The 22870-nt window shown below is 39.1% G+C and overlaps 2 protein-coding genes across 4 annotated transcripts in view; both read right to left on the minus strand.

Annotated features, from left to right (window-relative positions):
• Positions 1 to 1681, minus strand: part of LOC100710251 (suppressor of tumorigenicity 7 protein homolog) — a 55781-nt gene extending 54100 nt beyond the window's left edge. For 2 of the 3 annotated variants that reach the window (XM_025909126.1, XM_005454187.4), the window contains exon 1: positions 1296 to 1680. The gene's annotated coding sequence lies outside the window, so the exon portion shown is untranslated. Of the gene's footprint in view, positions 1 to 1295 lie in introns of all 3 variants that reach the window. The other variant, XM_019357934.2, reaches the window with a different exon arrangement.
• Positions 1682 to 2027: 346 nt separating this feature from the next.
• On the minus strand, positions 2028 to 21586 carry LOC100696996 (capping actin protein of muscle Z-line subunit alpha 2). The gene is made up of 10 exons (XM_003449205.5): positions 21411 to 21586; positions 10165 to 10228; positions 8528 to 8579; positions 8112 to 8175; positions 6921 to 7127; positions 6064 to 6143; positions 4784 to 4862; positions 4324 to 4395; positions 4028 to 4090; positions 2028 to 3592 (listed from the first exon to the last, which is right to left on the minus strand). The coding sequence occupies exons 1-10, from the start codon at positions 21447 to 21449 to the stop codon at positions 3452 to 3454; spliced, it is 861 nt and encodes a 286-aa protein (XP_003449253.1). The 5' UTR covers positions 21450 to 21586; the 3' UTR covers positions 2028 to 3451.
• Positions 21587 to 22870: the final 1284 nt, after the last annotated feature.

A 22870-nucleotide genomic window follows, 5' to 3' on the forward strand; every position in this document is an offset into this window, starting at 1 on the left:
CCTGGGGCCTCCTCCCAGTGGGACATGCCCAGAACACCTCACCCAGGAGGCATCCTTGTCAGATGCCTGAACCACCTCAACGGCTCTACTCTGAGCCCCTCCCGGATGGCCGAACTTCTCACCCTATCTCTAAGGGAGAGACCAGCCGACCTTTTTCCATTAATAAATAAAATCACAATTTAAAAATGGATCTTGTATTTACTCAAGTTTCTCACACCCCATATCCTGCTTTGGAGTACAGAGCGCTGGAATTATTAGCTCAGGCAGTCATCATGGTAAAAGGAAGATGGAATTGCCGTAAGATGCTGTGGATGTTTCTATCGTGATTTTGGTCTAGGTTTAAGGACTGCTACATCCCTGCTTAAGAGAATAATCTTTGATGCCTTTCCAGACTTCTCAGGGAGGATTACGGTTTGTCAGGCAGCCAATTCAGCAGCAGCAGCAGCAGCATTAACACCTTTCATTGCAAGAATAGAATAATAACCCTTTATTGTACAACGAAAAGGAGTGGGAAGGTGAGAGCCAGCTGCCGGCATGCCATATTAAACCTGTCAAACTAACTTTCTACGCCCATGCTTTTTGTCATGACTATTCACTTTATATACGAACACACACACGAATTCTTCAACCAGCTTATTTGTGCCTACAGGCTCTCCTGCCCTCTCTAGCCGGGGCCAGCTGGCTTTCTGAAAGAGCACATTCTTCCATCTGCTGCTCAGCTCACAGTCACAGGAGACGAATCCACCGGCTGCTGTGAAGGCACGGAGACACAACATGCCAACTACAACCCTGAGCTCGCTGCGAGTGCCCAGCAGAGGTGAACACCTCAGGTCCGCAAGACTAAGCTCAACATTTCTTTAAAAAAAACAATATACAACACAAAGTTCGCTTTAAGAGCATCCCTGACAGAGGCGTCTCCTGAAGATAAAGGAAGAGGAAACTTGGCAAACAGTCGCTCTGAACTCTGGAGTCACCGTTAACACTGACTCATGATGGAGACCATTAAAAGCAGTACACTGCTCCCCGCCTTGTGCCGCTTGCCAGGACAAACTCATTCCACGGCAGCTCGGGAGCATCCTGTTCACTCTCCCCTGTGCATTAAACATCAGTCACGCGTGTGAGGGCTTCCATTTAAACTGGGCTCGGTGAGTCGTAGCCACTAACTCAACCTGCTAGCTAACTGCTAACAAGAGCTGCTGGCTAACGTTGGCAAAAACTTTAGAAAGAAAAAAAAAAGAGAGAAGTGGAAGCGCTGTGGATGACAGCGTTGACAGGGATCATGTGAGACATCTTACCTCAATTTGCGTATGTAAAGAAACTGGTGGAAGACTTCTTCGTAACTAGCATTTCTCCTGCCAGCACTCCAGCATGTGTCTGAGTATCCAGCAGCAGACACTGTGTATGTGTGGACGTGTCTGCAAACGGGGCTGGAAGGCTAACCTTAAAGCTAACAGTTACCAGTTAGCCACCGGCTCGCTAACCTGGACAGTTAGCTCCAGCTGCCTCAAGGTGTCGCTAATTCACCTACAGCGAGCTGCAGAAAACACCGTTGAATAATCATTCATTTAAATCCACCTGTATGTTGGCGATTTCGAGTTTTTAAATAAATATAGCCAGCAAACACTTTTTGGAAAGATTTAAGCTCAATATGAATTATTCCTGTGATTTTTATAGTCTTAACAAAACAATTTGTCATTTATTTTCCCAGTGTAAAAAAACAAATAAAACAATAAAAAAAACTATTATGTATCATAACACTTTGCTTCATGACACCTTGTTTGTAGTTTTAATCTGTTATACACTTATCAACCACCCTGCCTTAGGAATAAAATCAGCAGTCTGTCAGCCGTCAAATCTAATTGGAAAAATTCCCCATACTGCACATGCAGCTCTTATTCTCCACAGCCATATTGGGATCTCTGCCTGCTGCCAAATTTCTGTGCAACATTTTTTTTCTTTATTATCCCTGTTTTGTCTAAAATAATGAAAACAAAATATAAAAAAAATGAATCACCCTGAGAGACACCTTTAGAAGATATCGCAGATACTTTATTTTAACACGGGTGTACATTTCATTTGAAGATTTGGGATCCATTCCAAGTAAATTTTGACTTTTAGACATTTAATTTCTGGCTATTTTTCTATACCTTTTCTGCATCCATTTATAATGAAAATGGTTTTATCCATATAAAGAAAAACAAAAATTGGGCACCAAGTACCAATTCAGTTTTCTTTTGTAGAACATTTGTAATGCAAAGATTTTCATCTTTAATGGCAGCAGACTGATGGAATATGGAAAAAAAACCAGACATACTGATTAATTGCATATTAAAAATCTGAACTTAAGTTAAATCAGTGATGCAGATGTGTGGTGGTTTATCTGTTTTACCCCAACATTATCATTTTTTTACCCATTTATGTCACAATAAATAGCATCAGAAATTATGACCGAGTCAGTAAATAGAAAATTTGTCATTTAATGCAACATAATTGTGACTGAATTACAATTAATCTCATGGAAACAAATCACCAAACTGACAGACAGGATGTTTCATACAGGTATATATTACAATGTGCCTTGTTATATAATACAGTCAGGTTCTGTTTTTAATAAAAATAAGTACTGGAGGAGAAAGTGATATTTTTTTAAATTTTATTGTAAATTGGACATTATGCAAATTACTTTCGCGACTGATGACTTGTTAATTAAGCTTGTTAAGTGGTCACAGAACTCCCTGCGCTGAGTGAGAGTTCAGACGATATCAAGTCAAAAGGTAGCCAGGAGTGCTGCAAGCTGGAGAGCGCACACACAGGACAAAGGGTGAGGGGGAAGTACCAAAATAAGAGAACAAGAACATTGAGTGGCTGACAGTGGTGGCTGCTTGTGCCAAAGATATCAGTCAATGAACACAAAACTTCTTTTTTTTTTTGGTGGTGGTGGGGGCACGAGGGATGTGGGTTGGGGAGTTGTTCGTTTCAGCCATAGTAACTGCATTTACAGAGTAACTGACTTCCTCTGTAAATGCAGACAAAAATTCTCCCAGAAATGAATTTGTTTTCACCATTATTGCAAACTCTAACCGATTTTCCATCAAACAAAAAGGTGTGGCCTCACTAATGCAATACTTACTGCACACATGATATTTTATTTCATAAGGGTGTTTATGCAAACAAGTATCCACCCTGTGTCCTATGTCTCGCAAAGTTTCCTCAAGACAGATTTTCCCAAATACGATCACAAATTCAGTATACAGGAGTTAAGAGTGTCTGTATAAAATCAGTCATCCAAGGTGTCATATGACATCTGTGAGACCAAACCTTTCTTTGCCCCCATTTTCTCTAATTGTTTGTACAAAGACGATACAACTATCCAGTCATGCAACATTTTTTTGAATGGGGATGGAGGGGCTGGGGGCGGGGAGTGGGGATCTGACTGTTATCTTTGCTGTTTTTAAGCATTCTGCATCTCTTTGCCAATCTTGTAGCTCAGGATCTTGTTCCAGTCGATCTTGGTGCGTGTCACAGGAAGCTGGCGGCGTAAGGCTTTGAAGGTAGTGTCCGACATGGTCTGGTAATTCTCGTTGATGGCCGTCTACAAGGAATGAAACAAGGATGAAGAGAGAGAGGGAAGTGGATGTTATAAAGAAAAAAACAAATCTACTCAAATAAATCCAAATTTTCTCCAGGTCTGGAGAAGTTGTTTGCTGTAGGAAAATAGACTTTTGGATTTTTACTTGACTCAATAATGGCCTATAACAGCCAACAGAAAATGTTATAACCACATTAGGGTATGTCAGAGTTTTCTCCAGGCTTTGTTGTGAAAGTGCAGCTTTCTCTAAAAATGTCCAGCTTCATCCAAATGACTCAGCTTTCTATTCATTATCACTCTAAAACTTGACATCCTGTGCTGCAGGTTTGTGAATGTGTAGAATGTTGCTGGATTCATAACTGTAAAATGTTTCCATCATTTGTGAGGACTGTTGATCTGAGGTGAAAGTTCATGTTCCAAAGAAATCTCATGACATACCTGATAGTCATTCTCTGCAGCCTCCATGATCTTAACAAACTCCTTTGCAGTTGCAGCCTCATTCTGAAAACATGACATTCATTTGAAGAGGGGAGAGGACAAGGCATCCAACAAAAAAAGAAACTTTAAAACCTACACTGCAACTACTTAGCAGAAAACCTCCCCTGGAAGCTGGCACCAGGTCAAAACTGAATTACTGACATAAAATTACAAGTAATCACCCTAAATAAATACAAATGTAAAAGTATGGGGAATGATCGTTGCAGCTTCTGCTTGGACTTCACAGAAATACTCACAGAAATTGACATGGACTCCTGAACCTCCTTGTGGCTCACCAGCTGGACGTTTCCATCCTCATAGTAATGAACCTAGAAATACGTATGGAAATATATAGTGTATTTCTAACCAAAATTTCTTCTGTGCCATGAAATGATTGATTTTTTTTTTTTCTACAGCTCCAAACAGTTGTGTGCCAGACAAACAAATCTCAAGAGGTCTAACAAGCCACTCCCCCTCCCAAAAAGGGGGGGGGGGGGGATGAAGGAAACAACAACATATGGGAAAAAGTAGACAAGGGTGCAACAGAAATTAACCAAATTTTATGAGAAATAAACAAAACAAAGTTTATAAAAAAAAAAGGAAAAAACTGAATTTGATTACAGTCTACATGCAAATTTTGTCAGTATGCGTGCTGACATGCATAACACAACACAGTGTGTCCGTTTTACGTCAAAGATTGTTGTTCAGATAAAATACCTGGATTTTCATGATTCCTGCCACTTGGGTGGTGGAGGGGGAGATGGTAAATTTCCATTCTGACCTCCAGCGTCCATTCCTAAACAGCGAGAAGGAAAGATAAACACACTTCAGTCACTTTTACTTGACTCAGCTAACTGTCCAGTACACTGGCTCAACTGCCATCACCTATACTGAAAAATAAACAGAAAAGGACTGTGTGTTTTTGGTCAACAACAGTGACAATACAGATATTAAGAAAAGTATTCGCAGTATGAAGCATACCATCACATTTCAAGACCAGTTAATGTGCTGTGCGCTTTCATTTAAAGCAATGTAAGAGTTTCTTGAGTTAAGATGACATAGAAGAGTTTTGTTAAGATCTATAAACATCTAAAGTGTTACACCTTGTTCACAGAGTTGCTCTGTGTTATGTCAGTAAAAGCATTACTAATGATGGACCAACAGCTATTTACGTCAGTGAACCATCTCCTAATATGTAGTGAACAGACATGGAAATTAGTTTGGATACTCTACTGCCGATTTTCTTAATTTGACTAAAATTTGCATACTACATTGGAGTTCTGGCTTATTACAAAGTGCTCTGATCAAATATGTGGTCTTGAGGTCAGAACCGCCCTCCCACCCAATTCGGCCAACTGGGTGGCTTTGCAAAGGGTGAAAATTGCAGTGCCCATTTTTTTCAATAAAAGGCACTTCTATTTTTAGTGTGAGGGTGCAAGCATTACAGAAGAGTGAAAAATGATATTTACAGATTTTGACAAACATTTTGAATCATTAAGTTCTAATATATCTTTTTTTTAAAAGATACAAAATTCTCCATGTGAAGGTTTTGATCCTTTTCACTGTGATTTGCAGAAGAAAAAAAAAATCGATTTCACCTTTGAACTGTTGGCTCCTCATTACAGCAGTCACTTACAGTAGTTTTGGGATTACTACACCCAACACCTATAAGCCCAATAAGACCCAGCAGCAAAGAGGATTGGTGCAGTTCTTATCCAATTAGATTAACCTGATCAAAATCAACAGAGTCTAACAGTCCAGAGTTATGTGCCAATTACTGCAATGTCCTTAGACACTTCAAGAAACATTTGAGGATTTCAATGGTTTTATTGTATTTAACATGAAGTTGTTCTTAAGGTTAAAAATCATCTGTCTAAATACTAGTACTGAAAAAAAGATTCATCTGAAAGCAGAAAGGGAGGAGACACGTGAAATATCAGAAAATATAAGGGAGGGAAAAAAATATCACACTAATTTTTTAACTGTTTTATACATACCAGAAGTTTTTTGGTTGAAACTGATGGCACTCAATGCACACGATGATGGTCTGATGTCCATCAATGGTTTTCGCATAAATCTGAAGTTAAAAGACAAAAAAGACACTTTCAGATTTCACATGCAACTCAAAGCCACTTTTTTGAACTTTTTACTGCTCAACATGTGCAGAATTGAAACCACACGTTGGTTTTATAGTCAACACTTAAAATGTAAATCTCACAACACATTTCATAAGTAGGACAACAGCTGTTTTGCAAAGTAAAAGGCAGGCTTATCTAAATACTGGCCTGCCACTGCTTCCTGCTTGAATCTGATTAAATTTGACTGTACATGTCGTCTTTGATCACTAATAACATTAGGCTACTTTTAGCTGCTACTTTGTTGCAAGGGATTAAAATGTTAACCTTGAAATGCAAGTGGAAACAAAATGAAGGCCACTAAAGTTCTAATTTTATAGAAAACAGATCTCTGAATGAAGAGGATCACTATGCAAAGACAAGAGGTTTTGGTCCTTAAAGCTCTGGTTTATGTTTGTATTCTGAGCAGTTCTGTTAAATTGTATGTGACTTCTTTTAAATGTATCTGTTTTTATAAGCCTGTAGGAAAACACCAGAGAACAGTGAGCTTCAGTCCCAATTATCAGTCATCTATATTACACACAAGCCTCTGCTGTTAAGTTTAGAGCAATGTGTAGTAGTTGTAATGTGTGTTTTGAACTCCAAAGTCAGATCCTGTGGGAGAACTCCCTCTTGCTTGATGTTTTCATAAACTAACAGCTTTAAACACACAATGAAAAAATGAACTTTCTGAGGTGAGCAGTTCAGTTATTCTGGTAACAGAGTGGGCTTGAACATACGGTGCAGACACCGCTCGGATAGTGCTCCTTGACATAGGCCCTGACGGCAGAGTCCAAAGCACTCCTCCAGCCTTCCAGGGAGCTGTCAACATCATGGGGCCGTGGGTCACTGGCCTCCTTCCTCAGGTGGTCAAACTTGAAGGAGATCTTATTCTTGGGGTCCAAGACCCGGCCATTTCCAAGATCACCATGCTCTGTGATTAAGACCTGAAATATAAAGAAGGGGGGAAAAAGGGAATGAGAAAGAGAGCTGTGGGAAGGGCAAGAAGTAGAAACAGAAGGAGCACTGGAAAAATAAGTAAAACATGTAAGAAAGAAAAATTAATAAATAATCAGACAAGAACATGTATGGAAAGAGAGCAGCACAATAAAGAAGTAGAGCTGTGGTAAATGATCTAAGGAGACAGGAGAGAAGAAGAGGAGACAAAAGGATGAAAAGAGGAGGAAGGAGAACAATAGGATCCACAGGCATCAGCCTGAACTTTCCATCTTCTGCCTTTCACCTCAACACTTAGCCCAGCTAGCTGGGTATCAGACAGGGGAATTTCAGCCCAGCATATGGGAACAGAGGGACATGATGACATCTTTACATAAGACACTGCAATCATTACTAAAGCCAACACAGCCACATTCATTCAGCAGTGTTCAACCTTCACACAAATGCACAGCAAGCAAACACAGTGGCATTAAAAAAAAAGTGGCTATGTGATCATGTGTTGCAGAAACTAAAGGAGAGGATTTAGACTTGTTTGATCTTTCATCCAATTTTATTTGGTAAATGGTAAACTTTATTTGTCTCTTTTAATGCCAATGATACAATTATACTATGTTTTGCATCACTTAAACCATAATATATTTGAAGGCCACCATCTCTCTTCTAATCCTTAAGTCTGAGAAAAGTGTCACTTTTTTATTTCTGATGATAGTCTTGGCTGGATGAGCCCAAAGAAACAGATCTCTATAAAACTGTGCTTTTACATTACTGGAACATCACACTTGTGACTGCCGGGTCCACATGGAAAAAGTTTATGAACTGAGTCACTCATTCTTCTGATGTGCATCAACTATAGCAGTATCTAATTGTGTGTTGGAATTATAAAGTGACTAATGCCAAAAGTAATAAAAGCCCTGTTCCTTAGCTTCTGCATTGCTACCATAACCTCAGGGTCAAAAAGCGAAGCATGAGCTCACCTGTTCTTCGTAGCCCTCGACTTTCACGGGGGTAAACTGGTCCAAGTTGTACTGTGCAAATGCACTACAGAGAGAGATACCAAGTTAGTTAGATAGCAAACACAGGAGTCACGCCTCGCTGGTTATTAAAACTTTTCAATTATAATATGTCTTGATTAACTTGTATTTATTCAGCATGTCCAGGTCTAGAACTCTTACATGTAAACTGAATGGTTTCTTCTTGTTGTTAACGTGTTGGACAGGGGAGAAATGGTCAGGTGTAAAAACCTAAGCAACTAAAACTAGTCTGGTCTGTAACAGCTTTAATTAAAAATCTCAAGTTGTAGTCATCTTTCAGTTGTTGCAATGCAAACTTGTATTTTCCATCTAACATTTCAAAATTTTTAATTGTGGAAATAGCACAAGGGAAGACTTACTGCGCTGCACCTTCCCTGAGCAGATTGTCATTGTTGAGCAGCAATCGCACATCTAAGAGGAAAAATTGTCATATTATTATTAATGGTGGCAGAAGAGGAAAGAATACAGGAACAGCAGATTATCTCCATGACACGCACACAAACACTAAAGTCAAAGCAGCCAGCAGTCGGTGTTTGCAGCATCTATGCCAGGGGAACGAAGCAGACATGGTAAATTAGCTCAGTGGAAAAGGCTATAATCACATAGAGATGAAAGGGGGGAAGTTGCAACAGGGGACTGTTTTTAGTGTGTGCATATGAGTGTGTGTGGCTGACAGGCTGTGATAAGCGGTAAACAGACAACCCCAAAGGCGTTCCTCTGAGGTGACGACATGTACCGGGCCAGGATGAGTCGTTAACAAAGCCAAGACACACATACACACTGTCTCGAGGGGCACTACTGTGACAGTGTGGTGTCAACTCTGGTGCTGCAGGGCGAGACACATTTTGAGCAAAACATCACAGTCTCAATTTAATTTCCTGGTGGCCATAAAATCCAAATAATGATTCCATTTTAGGTCCTCTGTATTAACTGAAACCAAGACTATTTTAGTGTGAGAAATCTACACAAAGACACAAAACAGTGCTGCACTGATACAGTACTGTAATGTACATTAATGGTGTGTACATGACTTGCTCTCCAATGATGGTTGAAAAGGTGGCCAAATGTATGGACTCACTTTTGTAGTATTTATTTCAATGTAGCCAGCTATACTGTATGTAAAAGGGTTAGGGCATACACAACAGAAACACAAATACAGCATTCTGTAACTCCTGAGCAGTTTGCACTTCTTTGATGCCTCCTGGCTCTGATGGTGACAAAAGCTGTCAAACTAAAAATAAGCACTTACTAAAACAAGTCTCTAATTGTTTACTTAGAACATAGTTGGCACAACTTTAAAGCATGTACCAAAGGCTGCTTTACTGTCTTGGAGCACCTGTGACCAAATCATTTCCTCTAGGATTGATAAAGTATTCCGATTCTTTTTGTATTTACACCAGGCAGTATTTTAAAAATTTCAGCACCGCTGACATTTTATTGGTTGGTTTAGTGACATGTTTTAAGACGTGTGCTCTGCTGCTTAATTTTTGATACTTCTTTCCAGCTAACCACAATTCCTCAAGAGGCGCTTGCTTTTTCCATGGGACCAGTGTGAACATACTCTCAATGATTTGGCCATTTAAATAAAGGTGACACTGACTCACTACACCTTCTGGTGGTGCAAAATGGTATAATACCAAAGTACATCTAGGCCCTAACATAAGTTAAAGTTGATATCTCTTCAAGAAAGGACACAGATGATTAAAAGAAAAAAAAATGTAAACATCCATATAATTATTTATATCATATTTTCACTCCCCTCACTTTTAAATTTAACAATGATTTTTGTCAACACAGAGTTACTGGAAACTGTAACAAAACAAAATTTGCTGCACAGTCTCTTTGTACATAAAAGGTGAGCTATTCAATTACATTTTTAAGTACTTTGTTGTGTGATTGCAGACTCATACATTGCATTAAACTAAAAGTTCTGAGCAATGTAATCATAGTTCATCTTATGAAAGAATATACAGAGGAACAAGAACAGAAAGCTCACCATTGAAAACTTCATTAAATTCTCCTGGTGGGGCGTGGATGACAAAGTTAGCCGCTATGCGTACCTAAAACCAAAGATAGAAGGCAGAGGTTACATGTCAGTGGTCTTATTTAAACATCAGAAATATCAACGTGTTGACTGCATTTTAAATATGGGCTAAAATGTGAAACTCATACTCAGCTCAAATTCACAGTGTAAACAGTGTAAACATGTGTACACAGTGCCACCAACAGAGGGTGTAACGTGACTGTGTCACTGGTTTGGAGGGTGGAGTGAGGTTTTTCTGACATTTCAGTCTCCAGAACATCTGAGCAGCATCTAACAGCCTTTTTTTTTAACCTCCTATACTTCTCTTCTTCTGCTATACCACAGCACTTCCTGTTTCCAGGTCACATGTCAAACTGACAGCCAGCTGACAGCCCCTCCCTCTCCTGCTTGCTTTACAACCATATAAGGAAATAAAAATGTGCTGAGCACTAGTACACACACGGTCTCTTGCCCTTCCCCTATACATTTCTACCTCACTCTATCATTGGCAGGGGACAGCAGCTCAGCCAGGTTCCCTCTCATCTCACAAGCTGGTATATCAGAGAAAGCGTGCATATGAGAGAGAATGTGTGTGCACGTGTGTGTCCTATGGGCTCTTATTAGTGAGTGTATATACACTACTGCTAGGCACTCACAGAGAGCAGCAGATTGATTTTTGCTAATGAGCAATGCTCAGAGAAAGGAAGGCACTTGGGGAAACAACGTGTGACTGTGTGTGTGTGTCTCTCTGTTATGCTGAGATCAAAGTTTATCTGCATTAGTCTAATCTGTCATGAGATCATCATGACCCAGTTACATTAAACAACAAAAAAATTCATGTGCATTTGAGCACATAACAGATAAACATAGTCTTTGCTAAACAGATGGCAGAAAACTGTTTGTGTGTGTTTATGACTTGAAATCCCTGCGGGAAGACTAATTTGCATTGGGTTTCCCTCATTATACTGGACGGCAGTGTAAACAGACTGCATCTCACACACACACACACACACACACACACACACACACTTTTTCTAAGAACCAGGTTTATATGTTATTTAGTCTTAGTTATATCAGCTAAGTAGAAAAACAAAGCCGTCACATTTCTATGTTCTTAATTGTATTTAAATGCTTTTTTGGAACAGACCCTGATGACTGTCACTGTCATATAAAACAGGAGCACTTACAGGATAAAACATGTAAGCACTGGATATGCATGTGATTAGTTAAACTGGATATTTATATGTTGCTGCCCTTGCTAGTCGGCAACAGAAATACCAGTCAGTTAAGCTAACTATTCATCCGTTAAAGTACAAATCCAGTCAACTGCTGAGATGCCATAGGATCAGCAAAGCATATAAGCAAAAATTACTTGTTTTTCAAGACCAACAGGTGTTTTACCTCGAGACAGAATCATCTGCGCTACAAGGTTTCGGGGGAAAAAAATTAGTTGGGTTTCTTTAAAGCTGGAATTAGAGCTGAGTTGGACTCGTTTGTGGGGTTTCTAAAATATTTTAGGGGACTTAATTAAAAGAGCCATCATGTTGCTGACAGGACTCTTATCATTTTAGCTACTGGACCCTTCTCCTGTAGTTAAATTAGAATTGACCCAATTTTGAGTACTAAATGTGTTAAGGGGGGAATTTTGATCTGCACTGCTGGAAGTACCACTATATTCACAGATTAATGAACACACACACACACACACACACACACACACACACTAATTACACCAAAAACAAACTGAGAGCACATTAACTAGTTCAAATATCTGACATCAAACTGAACTCATTCCAGCCTGATCTGCTTTCAATAGTCAAAAGTCTATTTCTAGGGCTTAAGTTCAGCAGGAGCTGTAATTACAGCTGGACATTAGATATACCATCTCAGTGTCAGAAAAAACACTACATGATGCTATTCTACACTGTTTTCATGTCTTGTCTTGCAGTTTTACTGTAATGTGATACTGTAATATCCATAAATCCCCTTTGTGAATGTGTTATTCATGATGACACTGGAAGGGCTGGAGGGCTTCCCAGTATGCCACTGACAAGAAGCAGGGCACACCCTTAACAGCCTGCAAGTATATTACAGGGCTACCACAGTATAAACGTTTACTAGAATGAGCTTTAGTTTCCTCCTTAAGGCTGACATATTCATGAAAAAAACCTAAGCAAATCATTGTAATTTGTTTTCAAATATTTTTCTCACCCTGACACACACACACACAAATCTGAATAGAAAACTATTTGAATATTTGCTATAATAACAGATTTCCAAGCACTCAACAACTCAAACAGTACTTCAAATAACGCTGATTCCAGATAATTGAATCTTACTGTGTGAACTTAACACAATTAACTGTGAAGCACCTACAGCTAGTGAGAGGGATGGGGATGGTTTTACAATTACATCATGCTAAAAACCATGTTTTAAGGAAATGGAGATGAAAGTCTAAGACCAAGGGAGCCATACTGTAGTTAAAAATTATTCACTAGCAGGAGAATGGAGACACTCCATTAGTTTACAAGTAAAGGTATTGACTTTAAAAGCTTGTTACATCACCTCTTTCTTCCTTAGAGTACCTCAAACTTGATTTACTATTGCACTGAGTCTCCACCACCCGAGCAACACTGCCTGCAGCACATGTAGCAGAGCATCATCAAACATGCATAGCAGGCTGTGGTATCGTCACTGACAGAATTTTTCTTGCTCAAAGCTGGCCTTTTGGATTTATTTGGGTGGGAGGAAAAACGTTGACATGGATACATTTTGTTCAGACAAGCAATAAGGATGTATTTATGAGCCATTTAAAACCATGTACAACAACAGAGCACAATCATTTGAGAGCAGTTTAGCATTGTGGGTGATCTTCAAAGAACCATTGCATAGTTCCCAGTAAATGTTGACTACTACTTTTGCTTGAAATGCCCAACTCTACTACATACCAAACTTGAAACTGATTCTGCTCCTGAAATCAAACAAAGAGTATCACAAACATAACCTCTTTGATCGAGGTAATTACAGTACGGTTGCTCATTTTATTGTGGACGCAATGTTAAGTGTACTCTCAGTGCGTTATACTGGGGCACAGATATGCTGGGACACTTTAAGGCTCTAAGACCTATTTTCATCATTGAGCACTGACTGCTACTGTGCCACGATGGGCAAGTAAAAAAATCTCTACAGGGAATTATATTAACAACTCACAGTCATTAGTGAATGAACTCTGATACACTGCTGTGCAACTAGTTGAATTCATTTCCTGTATACTTTGTGCATATCTTGGCTTGGGGTATTCTGCTTATACCAAGTCATGTCAGGCTCAACTTAAATGTTGGTTTCCTTAGATTGTAAAATAAAATATAGCAATTAAATATGTTAATAATATAAATGTAATGATTTATTAGTAGCATAATAAGTGACCAACACAAGATAAATAAAAAAAATTGATAAAGTATATAGGTGTTATTTATCTAATTTCTTTGCACCAGTGACAGTCATACTGCATACTGCTGTCATTCACAGTTGCACCTGAACAAAGGTCCTTGAAGCTTCTAGCCTATATAATGTCTGTGAGCAGACACAATAAGTTAAAATAAATGAGTTTCCAAGTAGAGGGACAAGCCAAAGCACCACCTACTCTTAGCTTAAGTCATATCAATGCATTTCACAACAGTTTCTGATTAAGTGAAATACTTATGCAATCATTAAAAAAGAAAAAAAAAACCTGTTTGTGTAAGAGGTGTGAAATACCTCCAAACTGCGGTTGCTCTGCTTTGACCCAACTCTGTGCTACATTAGCTAAACTACTAGCTGCTGCTGTATGGTGACGTAAACTCAAACAACACAGAACTGAAATGAATAGATCAACCCATTACCACAGATACCCGTTCCATCTTTTTGAGTTAAATAAATGTTGGATCAGTGCATCCCTATTATTACGTATCTTCACAGCTTAGGATAAATCACTTTTTATGATATTTCTAATTCATATCCAATTCCATGCTTACTGCAGTTAAAAGAAAACAGCAACAACATGATTGGATCACAGTCTGATTAGAACCCAGACAAACTTTTTTCTGTGCAAAAAAAAAGGGCTTTTTAAAATACTCCTTAACAGTTTAGTCACTTATCTTTCTTATGGCTTTTAGAGGGTGGAGCATGAGAAGCTGGTGGGCAGGCACAAGCTAACCAAAAAGCTGGAACAATAATGCTGGAGCTTTCTCAGACACACAAAGAATGAGGAACATAGGCACCCCCTGTGGAGTGGGATTCTTGCGTCTTTGTACTCTCTTGATCCAGACACCAGCTGGTGTCCTCTCTTTCAACTTGCTCACTGTATATTCATCCTCATAATACCCAACAACCCCGCTTTTTTTTTTTTGCAACAGACACTCACATCCTGCACCCTCTTAGTAAGAGCCTTTTCTTTAATCCCAAATGACACATTGAAACCACACTGGTCCTAATCATTATCACGCAATTCCAGATACATTAAACTAATGACAGCAACATAAAAAAAAGCAGGAATAAACTGAGGCAATATATTTACCTTTTTAAGCTCTACAGTGTCTGTGAATTTGATTCCCTTACTTGGCATGCAGCCATTTCAATATCCCAGATTTAAAAGGAAAAGAAATCCCTGGCTCTTTAAATGCTACAGAACAGACAACCCAATCTGACAGGGGCAAATGCTGGGGGCCTGGGTGATGAAAATTTATGAATAATGAGAACACAGCAGGATGCGAGAAAGATGAGGAAGACCGTCAGGTAGCCGCAGGCTGAACAGAAATGTCCCACTGCTGATCAAAATAAGAAGGTGGTGGCTAGTCGACACAAGATTAAGCTGAACCAATAAGACCTGACATCTGTGATGGTGGAGATAAATACCATCAGAGGCAGAAAGGTTTCCAGAGATTATGACTTTTTAAAGTAATTATGATGTATGTGAATTATGAACTATGTGCTCTCTTTTTCATATTACCTCTGTCACCTGCTCTAGTCATTTCGGTGAGGGTTATACTAGGGCTGTGCGATATGACCAAAATCTCATATCCCGATATAAGAATTCTATCGTCCCGATAACGATATAAAATCACAAAAATGTAACATTTTCTGTAAATTATGTGAATCTCGGGCAGCTCGACTTGTGGGAAGTGTTTCCAGCTGCGCGTCATGTAGCTGGAGTCGAGTATTTTAACAGATGCATGAAACTATACATTTTTAGACATAAGTGGTAACGGCCGCCGTTTTCTTTGTGAGTATTTATTACACGGCGTGCTGCGGGGAAAAGCCTGTTCTAAGGTTTGAGTCTAAGGTTTATTTTTTAGCACCTGGCGGCTCTTGTTTTGCTTCTCATCCGTAAATAATCTGCTCTTTCACGTGATTGAGTTTATTTTGAAAAAACTCAACAGGATCTTGAGCTTTATTGTGAAGGGTTTATGTGGAACATAAACAAGCGGACACGCGATGGTGTTACCGTCATTGTTGCTAACGACAACGCATAAAAACAAGCGCTTGTCCGTCCATAGTGTGGTTATATTAAATATAAGAGAGAGAGAAATTAAGAAATTCATATAGCCACTACAGCGACCATCAAAACGATGAAAAAATATTGCCGTAAACAGTTTATTTTGCGACACCACGAAACAAACGATAGCATAAAATGAAACGATAGACGTTTTTATATCGTCATCCGATATATATCGTTATATCGAACAGCCCTAGGTTATACTACTGACTTTGATTCATTCACATTCATTGAATTACAAGGAATGCAGTTTTAGTAAATCTTAGTTAACTCTTAATCCACCAAATTGGAAAACAATGAAAACATTTTTTATTTCCACTAATGAATGTGAAACTTTTCATTTCTTCCCACTGGTGCCTTTCACAGCATTTCTTTGGACTTTATTCATCACCTGTGCTAGAAAATTTCAACCCTGATGGCAAACTAAAAGTAAGTGTCCATCAGTAAAGGCATCTACACCCTCACTTTTTTTTTCTCTTAAAAAAAAAAATACACATGCTGAATACTATGGCAAGAATCAAACTTCTGGTCGCAGTTAGTGGGTAAACTTTTAACTGTACTAATAGTGAATAGGCAGCTTTGTCTACTGCAGATTATGTCACCTTGGCTCACAACAGGAATAGGGTCATTTTACTCCATGTAGCCAACTATGTGACACATTTAGTATCATCAGCTTGCATTACAACTTCCAGACTGCAGACCTCCCAAGGTAAAGCTACTCCTTTCTGCAAAGCTGCCTTAACCAGTTTGATGTGAGACAACAGCATAAATGTGAAGCCACACAACTACACATGAGTTCCCTCTTCTGCTATCAACCACAGTTCCAGTTCATTCTTAAGCTTAAGGAAGGCAAATCTTTGGGTCCTTTTCTGACAGACAACCATGCATGGACAACTCTTCCCTCATCTCCACATTCGCTCTTCTACAGCCACATACAGACAGGGACTCCTGAATTTGTCTGTTAAAAATGGAAAAACTGGAAAAAGGACTGGCCGTTAGTTATGTATTCCCCATGGTCGAGGACAGCTGTTCAAAGCCAAGCTCAGGGACACATCTGGGACTGTTGGGACTTTCAAATTAAATGAAGGGTGATTTATTTTCACTCTTAGTTTATTGATAATAGTAACCTTATTTAAGGTTTCTTTATAGCTCTTTTTACTCAAGTTTGCAAATAAAGCTTTTACATTGGAAAATCTGGAAAAACAAAACAAAATAAAAGAACAAACAAACAACAACAAAACCCCAAGTGAGTTACTGTGATCTCAGGAGAAAATTTGAGTAATGTAGCTCCCAGAAGAGGGAGAACTCTGCAAGCATCTTGTTTTCTGTAATTTATTGTAAAATGTAAATGACTGTAATATTTAAATATTTTCTGACACAGTTTTTTCTGCCATTCTAACCTTTTTTGAGAGCCAGCCAGACAAATGCCCCAAAAATCACAACAGGCTTTATCCTATACACAGGATTTAGTGCATAATTTTAACCATAATGGCTTTCTGCACTGTGACAACATGGATCATTTACACTGATGCCCCAGGTAGGAATCAAGCAACTATCCCTTTTCTGTCTTCCCTGACAATTAAACATGTTAACTTTAATTAAACATGCTCCTTTCACATTTATGGTCGCATCGCCATCAAAACAAATCTGCATTGCTATTCATCCTCTATGGCTCCCATCAGTCTGGATCATCATTCTGCTTCAAGGAGTGCTGTGTCCCTTTAGTGGGCAAAAGGGGGAACTATAACATTTGCTTAGCTTCTTTGTTTCCTTTTGCTCACCAGCATGGGTGCGTCATGTGTACTTGCTGACAACTGAAACACTTGTAAACCCTCAAAAAAAACCAACCAAAAAAAAAACAACCCACCAACAGCCATTTTCATAGTGTATAAAGCTGTTTCTTCCCAACTTACAAGAGGAAGAACTAAATACCGAAACTCAAAAATGCTGAAACTGCCATGTGATGTTTTCAACTATTGAGTGATTGTATCCGATTAATACTTCCAGTTATTCCTCAACTCTAACCCCCCAAAATTCAGCTGGTCCCAGCTTCTCAAGTGTACTGATCTGCTTTTCATTATCATATTTTAATAGAAACTGAATATCTTGGACTACTAGTTGAACAAAAAAAAAAAATCTGTTGGTTTTTTTTAATACTACTATTATAGACAAAGGGGTTAATGAACAAAATGTAATAAAAACTTTGGAACCCTATATAAATGGCCTTCGACAGCACCACCTCAGCGGTGAAGTTTGTCACAGCTGATTATGCAGCTTAATTCTCTGTCTTGAAACAGGAACCAAAGCACCGAAAGTCAGACTACTCTTACAAATATCTTTTCCTTTTACCACAGTCCTATGACAAAGTCAAGGTAAGTACATGTTATTAGGTAATTAATTAATTTACTGTGTACTAGATCGTTATCCTAAATGCTGTTAAAAAATTAAAAAAAAAAAAAAATACTAATACGTCGAACAACTTGATTGGCTGGCCACATGGTTCCCAACAGCACAAATCACTTGAGAAAAAAAATGGTTAACCGTTTTTTTTTCTTATCTTTTCTTTTGAAACCAGACTCTATAGCAACAACTTTATAGCAGCAAATCCTACAGCATGCACAAAGGAGTCTAACATGTAAAGCTTCAGTCACCAATTGTTTTGTTAATTTAAACTATTAATTTGAAAAACAAACCTGCCAATAAATCATGCTGTTATTAAAGATTAAGCACTATATAAAACTAATTAAATGAGCTTTTTTCCTGTACTGATAGAAGTCTGATTTACTAGCCCAGGGGTTGAGTGAGGATGTTGTGTTGCGCAATAAGCAAAACCATAAAGTTGACTGATAATAGAGTTGACTGCTTTTTTTAACACTTAAGACACCCAGCCACTTAAACTCAGGCAACAGAACTGACTGCTAACAGATTGTGCAACGACAGTTTCCTGTAATGCTGTGTGTTCTTTCTGTACTGATATCAGGAAGCTTGCAGGCTGGTGCCCAAATGACTCAAGAAGTCTCACAGCAGTGCTTGGTAACTGTGGAAGAGATGACTCTTCTCGCTGTTAAATCATTTACAAATGGCAGAGTCTCTTTATTAATTTTCAAACAGGGAGCTCCAGCTTGTTTTTTCTTCTTTATGAATACCAAAATGAGGTTAACGGCCGCAACACAACCAGGACAGAAATTCTTCAATCTCCTGGGACACATATAACAAGTATTTTCCCAGAGCAAAACTCCAAATTCTTTACTGTATATGACAAAGATCCAGACTTATCAAAATAATATGGCAACTCCTTCCACCACAACTTAAAACAGTCACCTCAGTAACATCAGATCAGAGTAAGTGCAGATTCCCACAAAAGCAAATATGGAGATTTGTCACGTAAGAGTTTGGAAAGTACCATTGGTTGTCACTTTTATTCACTGTTACAGTTTCTGGCAGGTCACCAACACTCACGTGGATGAGTTGCTTTTATTCAACAAATCATGACTGGACAATAAAAGGGATATTCAAACTAAATAATAAATTATAGAAACTATTCCCCACTCTCACTGTGTCAAGCAGAAGAAAATGTTCATTTCCTCCCTCAAGTTTTTTTCCCCTCAGTGTTTCACAAAACAGGGCCGAGGGCCCAGAGCAGATGGCTGACTGCTCGGAGCTAATGCACCGGAGACGGCCCTTTAAAGTACACTACAAAATGTAGCTGCATTGTTTGCATAGAAAACTCTATGCTTTTAATGGAACGCACCCACCATGAATAGATGCATAATGCATCTTGGCCTCATACCACTTGTATTCGGAGAAGGAAATGAGCAATTTCCCCCCAGGTAAACACTGCATAACACTGGTTGTGTGTCTGGTGTCACTACCAGTCAGCCTGGCAGGAAGCCAATCATCATTCTTTCAGCTCAGCAAAAATCAAACTGTCTGGTCAAAATATGAAAGTGGCTTAACAATTGTCGAAACCAGTGTGGTTACAAGATTAAAGGAGCTCCCATCCTCTTCGCAAAACCAACATCCAATGCTGTCAATGAGTTTACCACAGCTTCTTGTCGTGTGAACACACCTGAAAAAAATAATTTCAGGTGATCCTGAAATGCAATGTAGTACATAACCAAAAAGAGAAAAAAAGAAGGAAAAATACCCATACAATGGCCTCAGTCACTTATAAATTCGAAGCTTGGTCAATGGCAGATGCCTGTGAGTTGTAAAGTGTAACACATTTATACAAATGCAATTGCTAAAATGCTAAAAAGAACTCTGGAAACTTTTACAGTTTGATGTGGAAGAGGGCAAAATGAAACAAACCCTTCTTCTGTTCTTACTCTGAACAGTGTGTTATGTAACCCACAGGATGGAAACAGAAGAGTTATTAAAGATTTATTTTTAATGGCTAACTGCAATATTAACAATGTTTGTGGGAAGAACTACATGTTTATGAGGAGAGCCTTAACACAGGTTACCAGGTACACATTTATATACACCCTTCTGTATGTTAACCTCCAACTATGGCTTCTTCGTACTATCTATTCAATGCTGAGGCATTTATGCATTTGAATCGTGAATACCGGCAAGTAAATAAACACTAGAAACAATGTTAAATACATTTTAAATGTTTACAATAAACATTTGCAAACTTTTATAGTTTAATACCTTACAATATAATAAATAAATTATAAGGCTGACAATTAATTAATAAATACCCTGCATAAAAGGTGTCATATTAATTGGCTCGTCGCTAACTGCTGACTTTGTTAACAAAGCCTATAATGAATCTAGCGACGAAAAAATGCATTTAGCAGTGCAACAAGGATTCGTGCAAACCCCTTAGCTGAGGCACACGTCCTGTCAGCTATGCATGTCCTCTTATAAGGAAATGAGAAAAAGCTGCAGGACTCTTGCATGGGCGTCACTGGTGTAAATCCTGCTTAAATTATGAGTCAGTTTTCTGCTACAGTTTTAGAAACAACACTGGTTGCTATGAGGCTTTCACAGCAGTAGAAACAGACTTTCAAACGAGAGGACAGAATATAAAAGCAGTTTTTAATTTCTAGCATATCCTTCAGGGGAACTCGTAGTTCCCTCACCTTTCTCTGCTACTTCTTAGAGGGACGAGAGTTATCAAACTAGCTAGACTATAGCATACGGTTGCTGATTTTACAGTTTGCTCTTCATAAAATGACCTGGCACTCCACCGCTTCTAATATTTTAACTTCTAAAGACAGAGAAGGGGCATCCAACAGGCGAAAGGGCGTGTTAGTAAGTCTGGCTGTCTGTTAGCAGGCTGCGGCTATGCTACCCTAACTAACCTAGCTAGCGGATCCATGGTGCATGAAAACTTCCATAACACAAGTAAGCAGAGACCCGCGAGTGAAATGGCATGTCCACCGGGTGAAAAGAGGACGGGTGGTGAGCATAGGTGAATTTATAAGACGTCCACGGTTCCTATTTTGAGTCAGGACCGTACAAGGAGCCTCCGTTTGAAATTCGCAAATGAGCGGAAGTTGAGCTAAAAATAAGAGCAGAAGCAGCAGAGGTTGTGCTGAGGCCTGGGTTTTCCCCAAATTTTATAATGCCGATCGACGCCAGGATGCACCGAGAGCCGGGACCACATGCAACTCAAATTTTGGATGTTAGCGTTTCACGCTGTGAGGTTTAACCTAGAATTAAATCGGCATCTTACCTTTTCCTCATCGGATAGCTGCTCCTCATGATCCGCCATCTTTTCTTCCGGCACCACCAGCTTGTCAGAGCCCAGTGACGTCACGGGATGGGTGGGTCCCCACGTCGGTCCGGTTTTGATTGATGCTCCGTCGAAGTTTGCTGTACTGACTGTGAAAGAGGAAGCTCCAAGCCACTGCTTAGTTCACTGATTAATTCCAAAAAAGGTTTCAACTCAGTGTGAACTAATTCACTATCAATTTGAAAACGTCTGGTGAAATGCACTCTACATAACTTTTAAATTATATGGTATTTGTAATTTTTGACTGCTCATTCAAATAATATACATAATGTTTCTGGGATCAATAGCATATTAAAGGATTTAATGCTGGAGAGTGAGTATATCTGAGGCTCTTTTCAGCAATCAGACCACCAAGGTCTCCACCCTGACCCACAAAGGACTAGACCCCAATAGGAGGATGGTCCTATGTAATTCATTGGGGCAGAATCCAGCCGAGCCCCATGGTCGACATAACCATCATCTTCCCCGGGCCTGAGTGGAGGGTGGGATTCCTGGCATCCTCATCTGGGAAAGGGTTTTGGGGTCCTGGTTCTTATCATCTTGGGGGTCTTTTGGATCAAACTTAGTCCAGCAACTTAACATTTGGTTAGTTATCACATAGCATGGCCCTGAGTAGAACCGCTGTTCATCCACAGTGAAAGGAGCCAGGTGACGGAGTTCGGGTATCAGGACTACTGACACTTGTGTATTTTTCCCATTCTTTAGTGGACAAAAAACTCAATAACGGAGAGGGAAGGACTCTGCTTGTAAATGTGGGACTGTGAAGTTCAACCTAAATATTAGGGTCTAAGATAAAATAATAATTTTGATGATTACACAGATTTAGAAAAGCCCAGTGATTACCCAGAGATTCTGTCACACTGTGTATGCTGCACATGTCCCCACTAGATGGTGTGCTAACACTGTTCTTTAAAGTTTACAGAGTCGCGATTCATCTGCTTGCACACTGAAAGCAAACAAAGATAATGTTACTTATTACCAAACCCCCAGGGAAACACAGGAAGGGTCTGAAAGTGACAGAAACACAGAGATCTGTTTAATGTTACCACAGAAAATTCAATCATTCTTATATCATTTGGTTGCTTAAATAATTGAGTGTACTCGTCAAAGAATATAAACCTTTATAAATTAGTTTTTCTGTTTTCTTTTAGTCACTGAAGTCTTGATCATTGGATCTTCCCATTCTATGTAATATTTTATTTGTGACCACACAAACCTACTACCAGTGTGAGGTTTTTTGAAGACACTAATAACTTAGACATCCCCTCTAATTAACCCGAGCCGTCATTACCAAATTGGGGGAAAAAAAGTTGCATTAGCATCACCATAAGAACAAGATGTGACCATAAAATAAATAGTTTACCTTGTGGGGACGTTATTTTGGTCCCCAGATGGAAACA

The sequence above is a fragment of the Oreochromis niloticus genome, linkage group LG7 (assembly GCF_001858045.2).
Source record: "Oreochromis niloticus isolate F11D_XX linkage group LG7, O_niloticus_UMD_NMBU, whole genome shotgun sequence".
NCBI lineage: Eukaryota > Metazoa > Chordata > Actinopteri > Cichliformes > Cichlidae > Oreochromis > Oreochromis niloticus.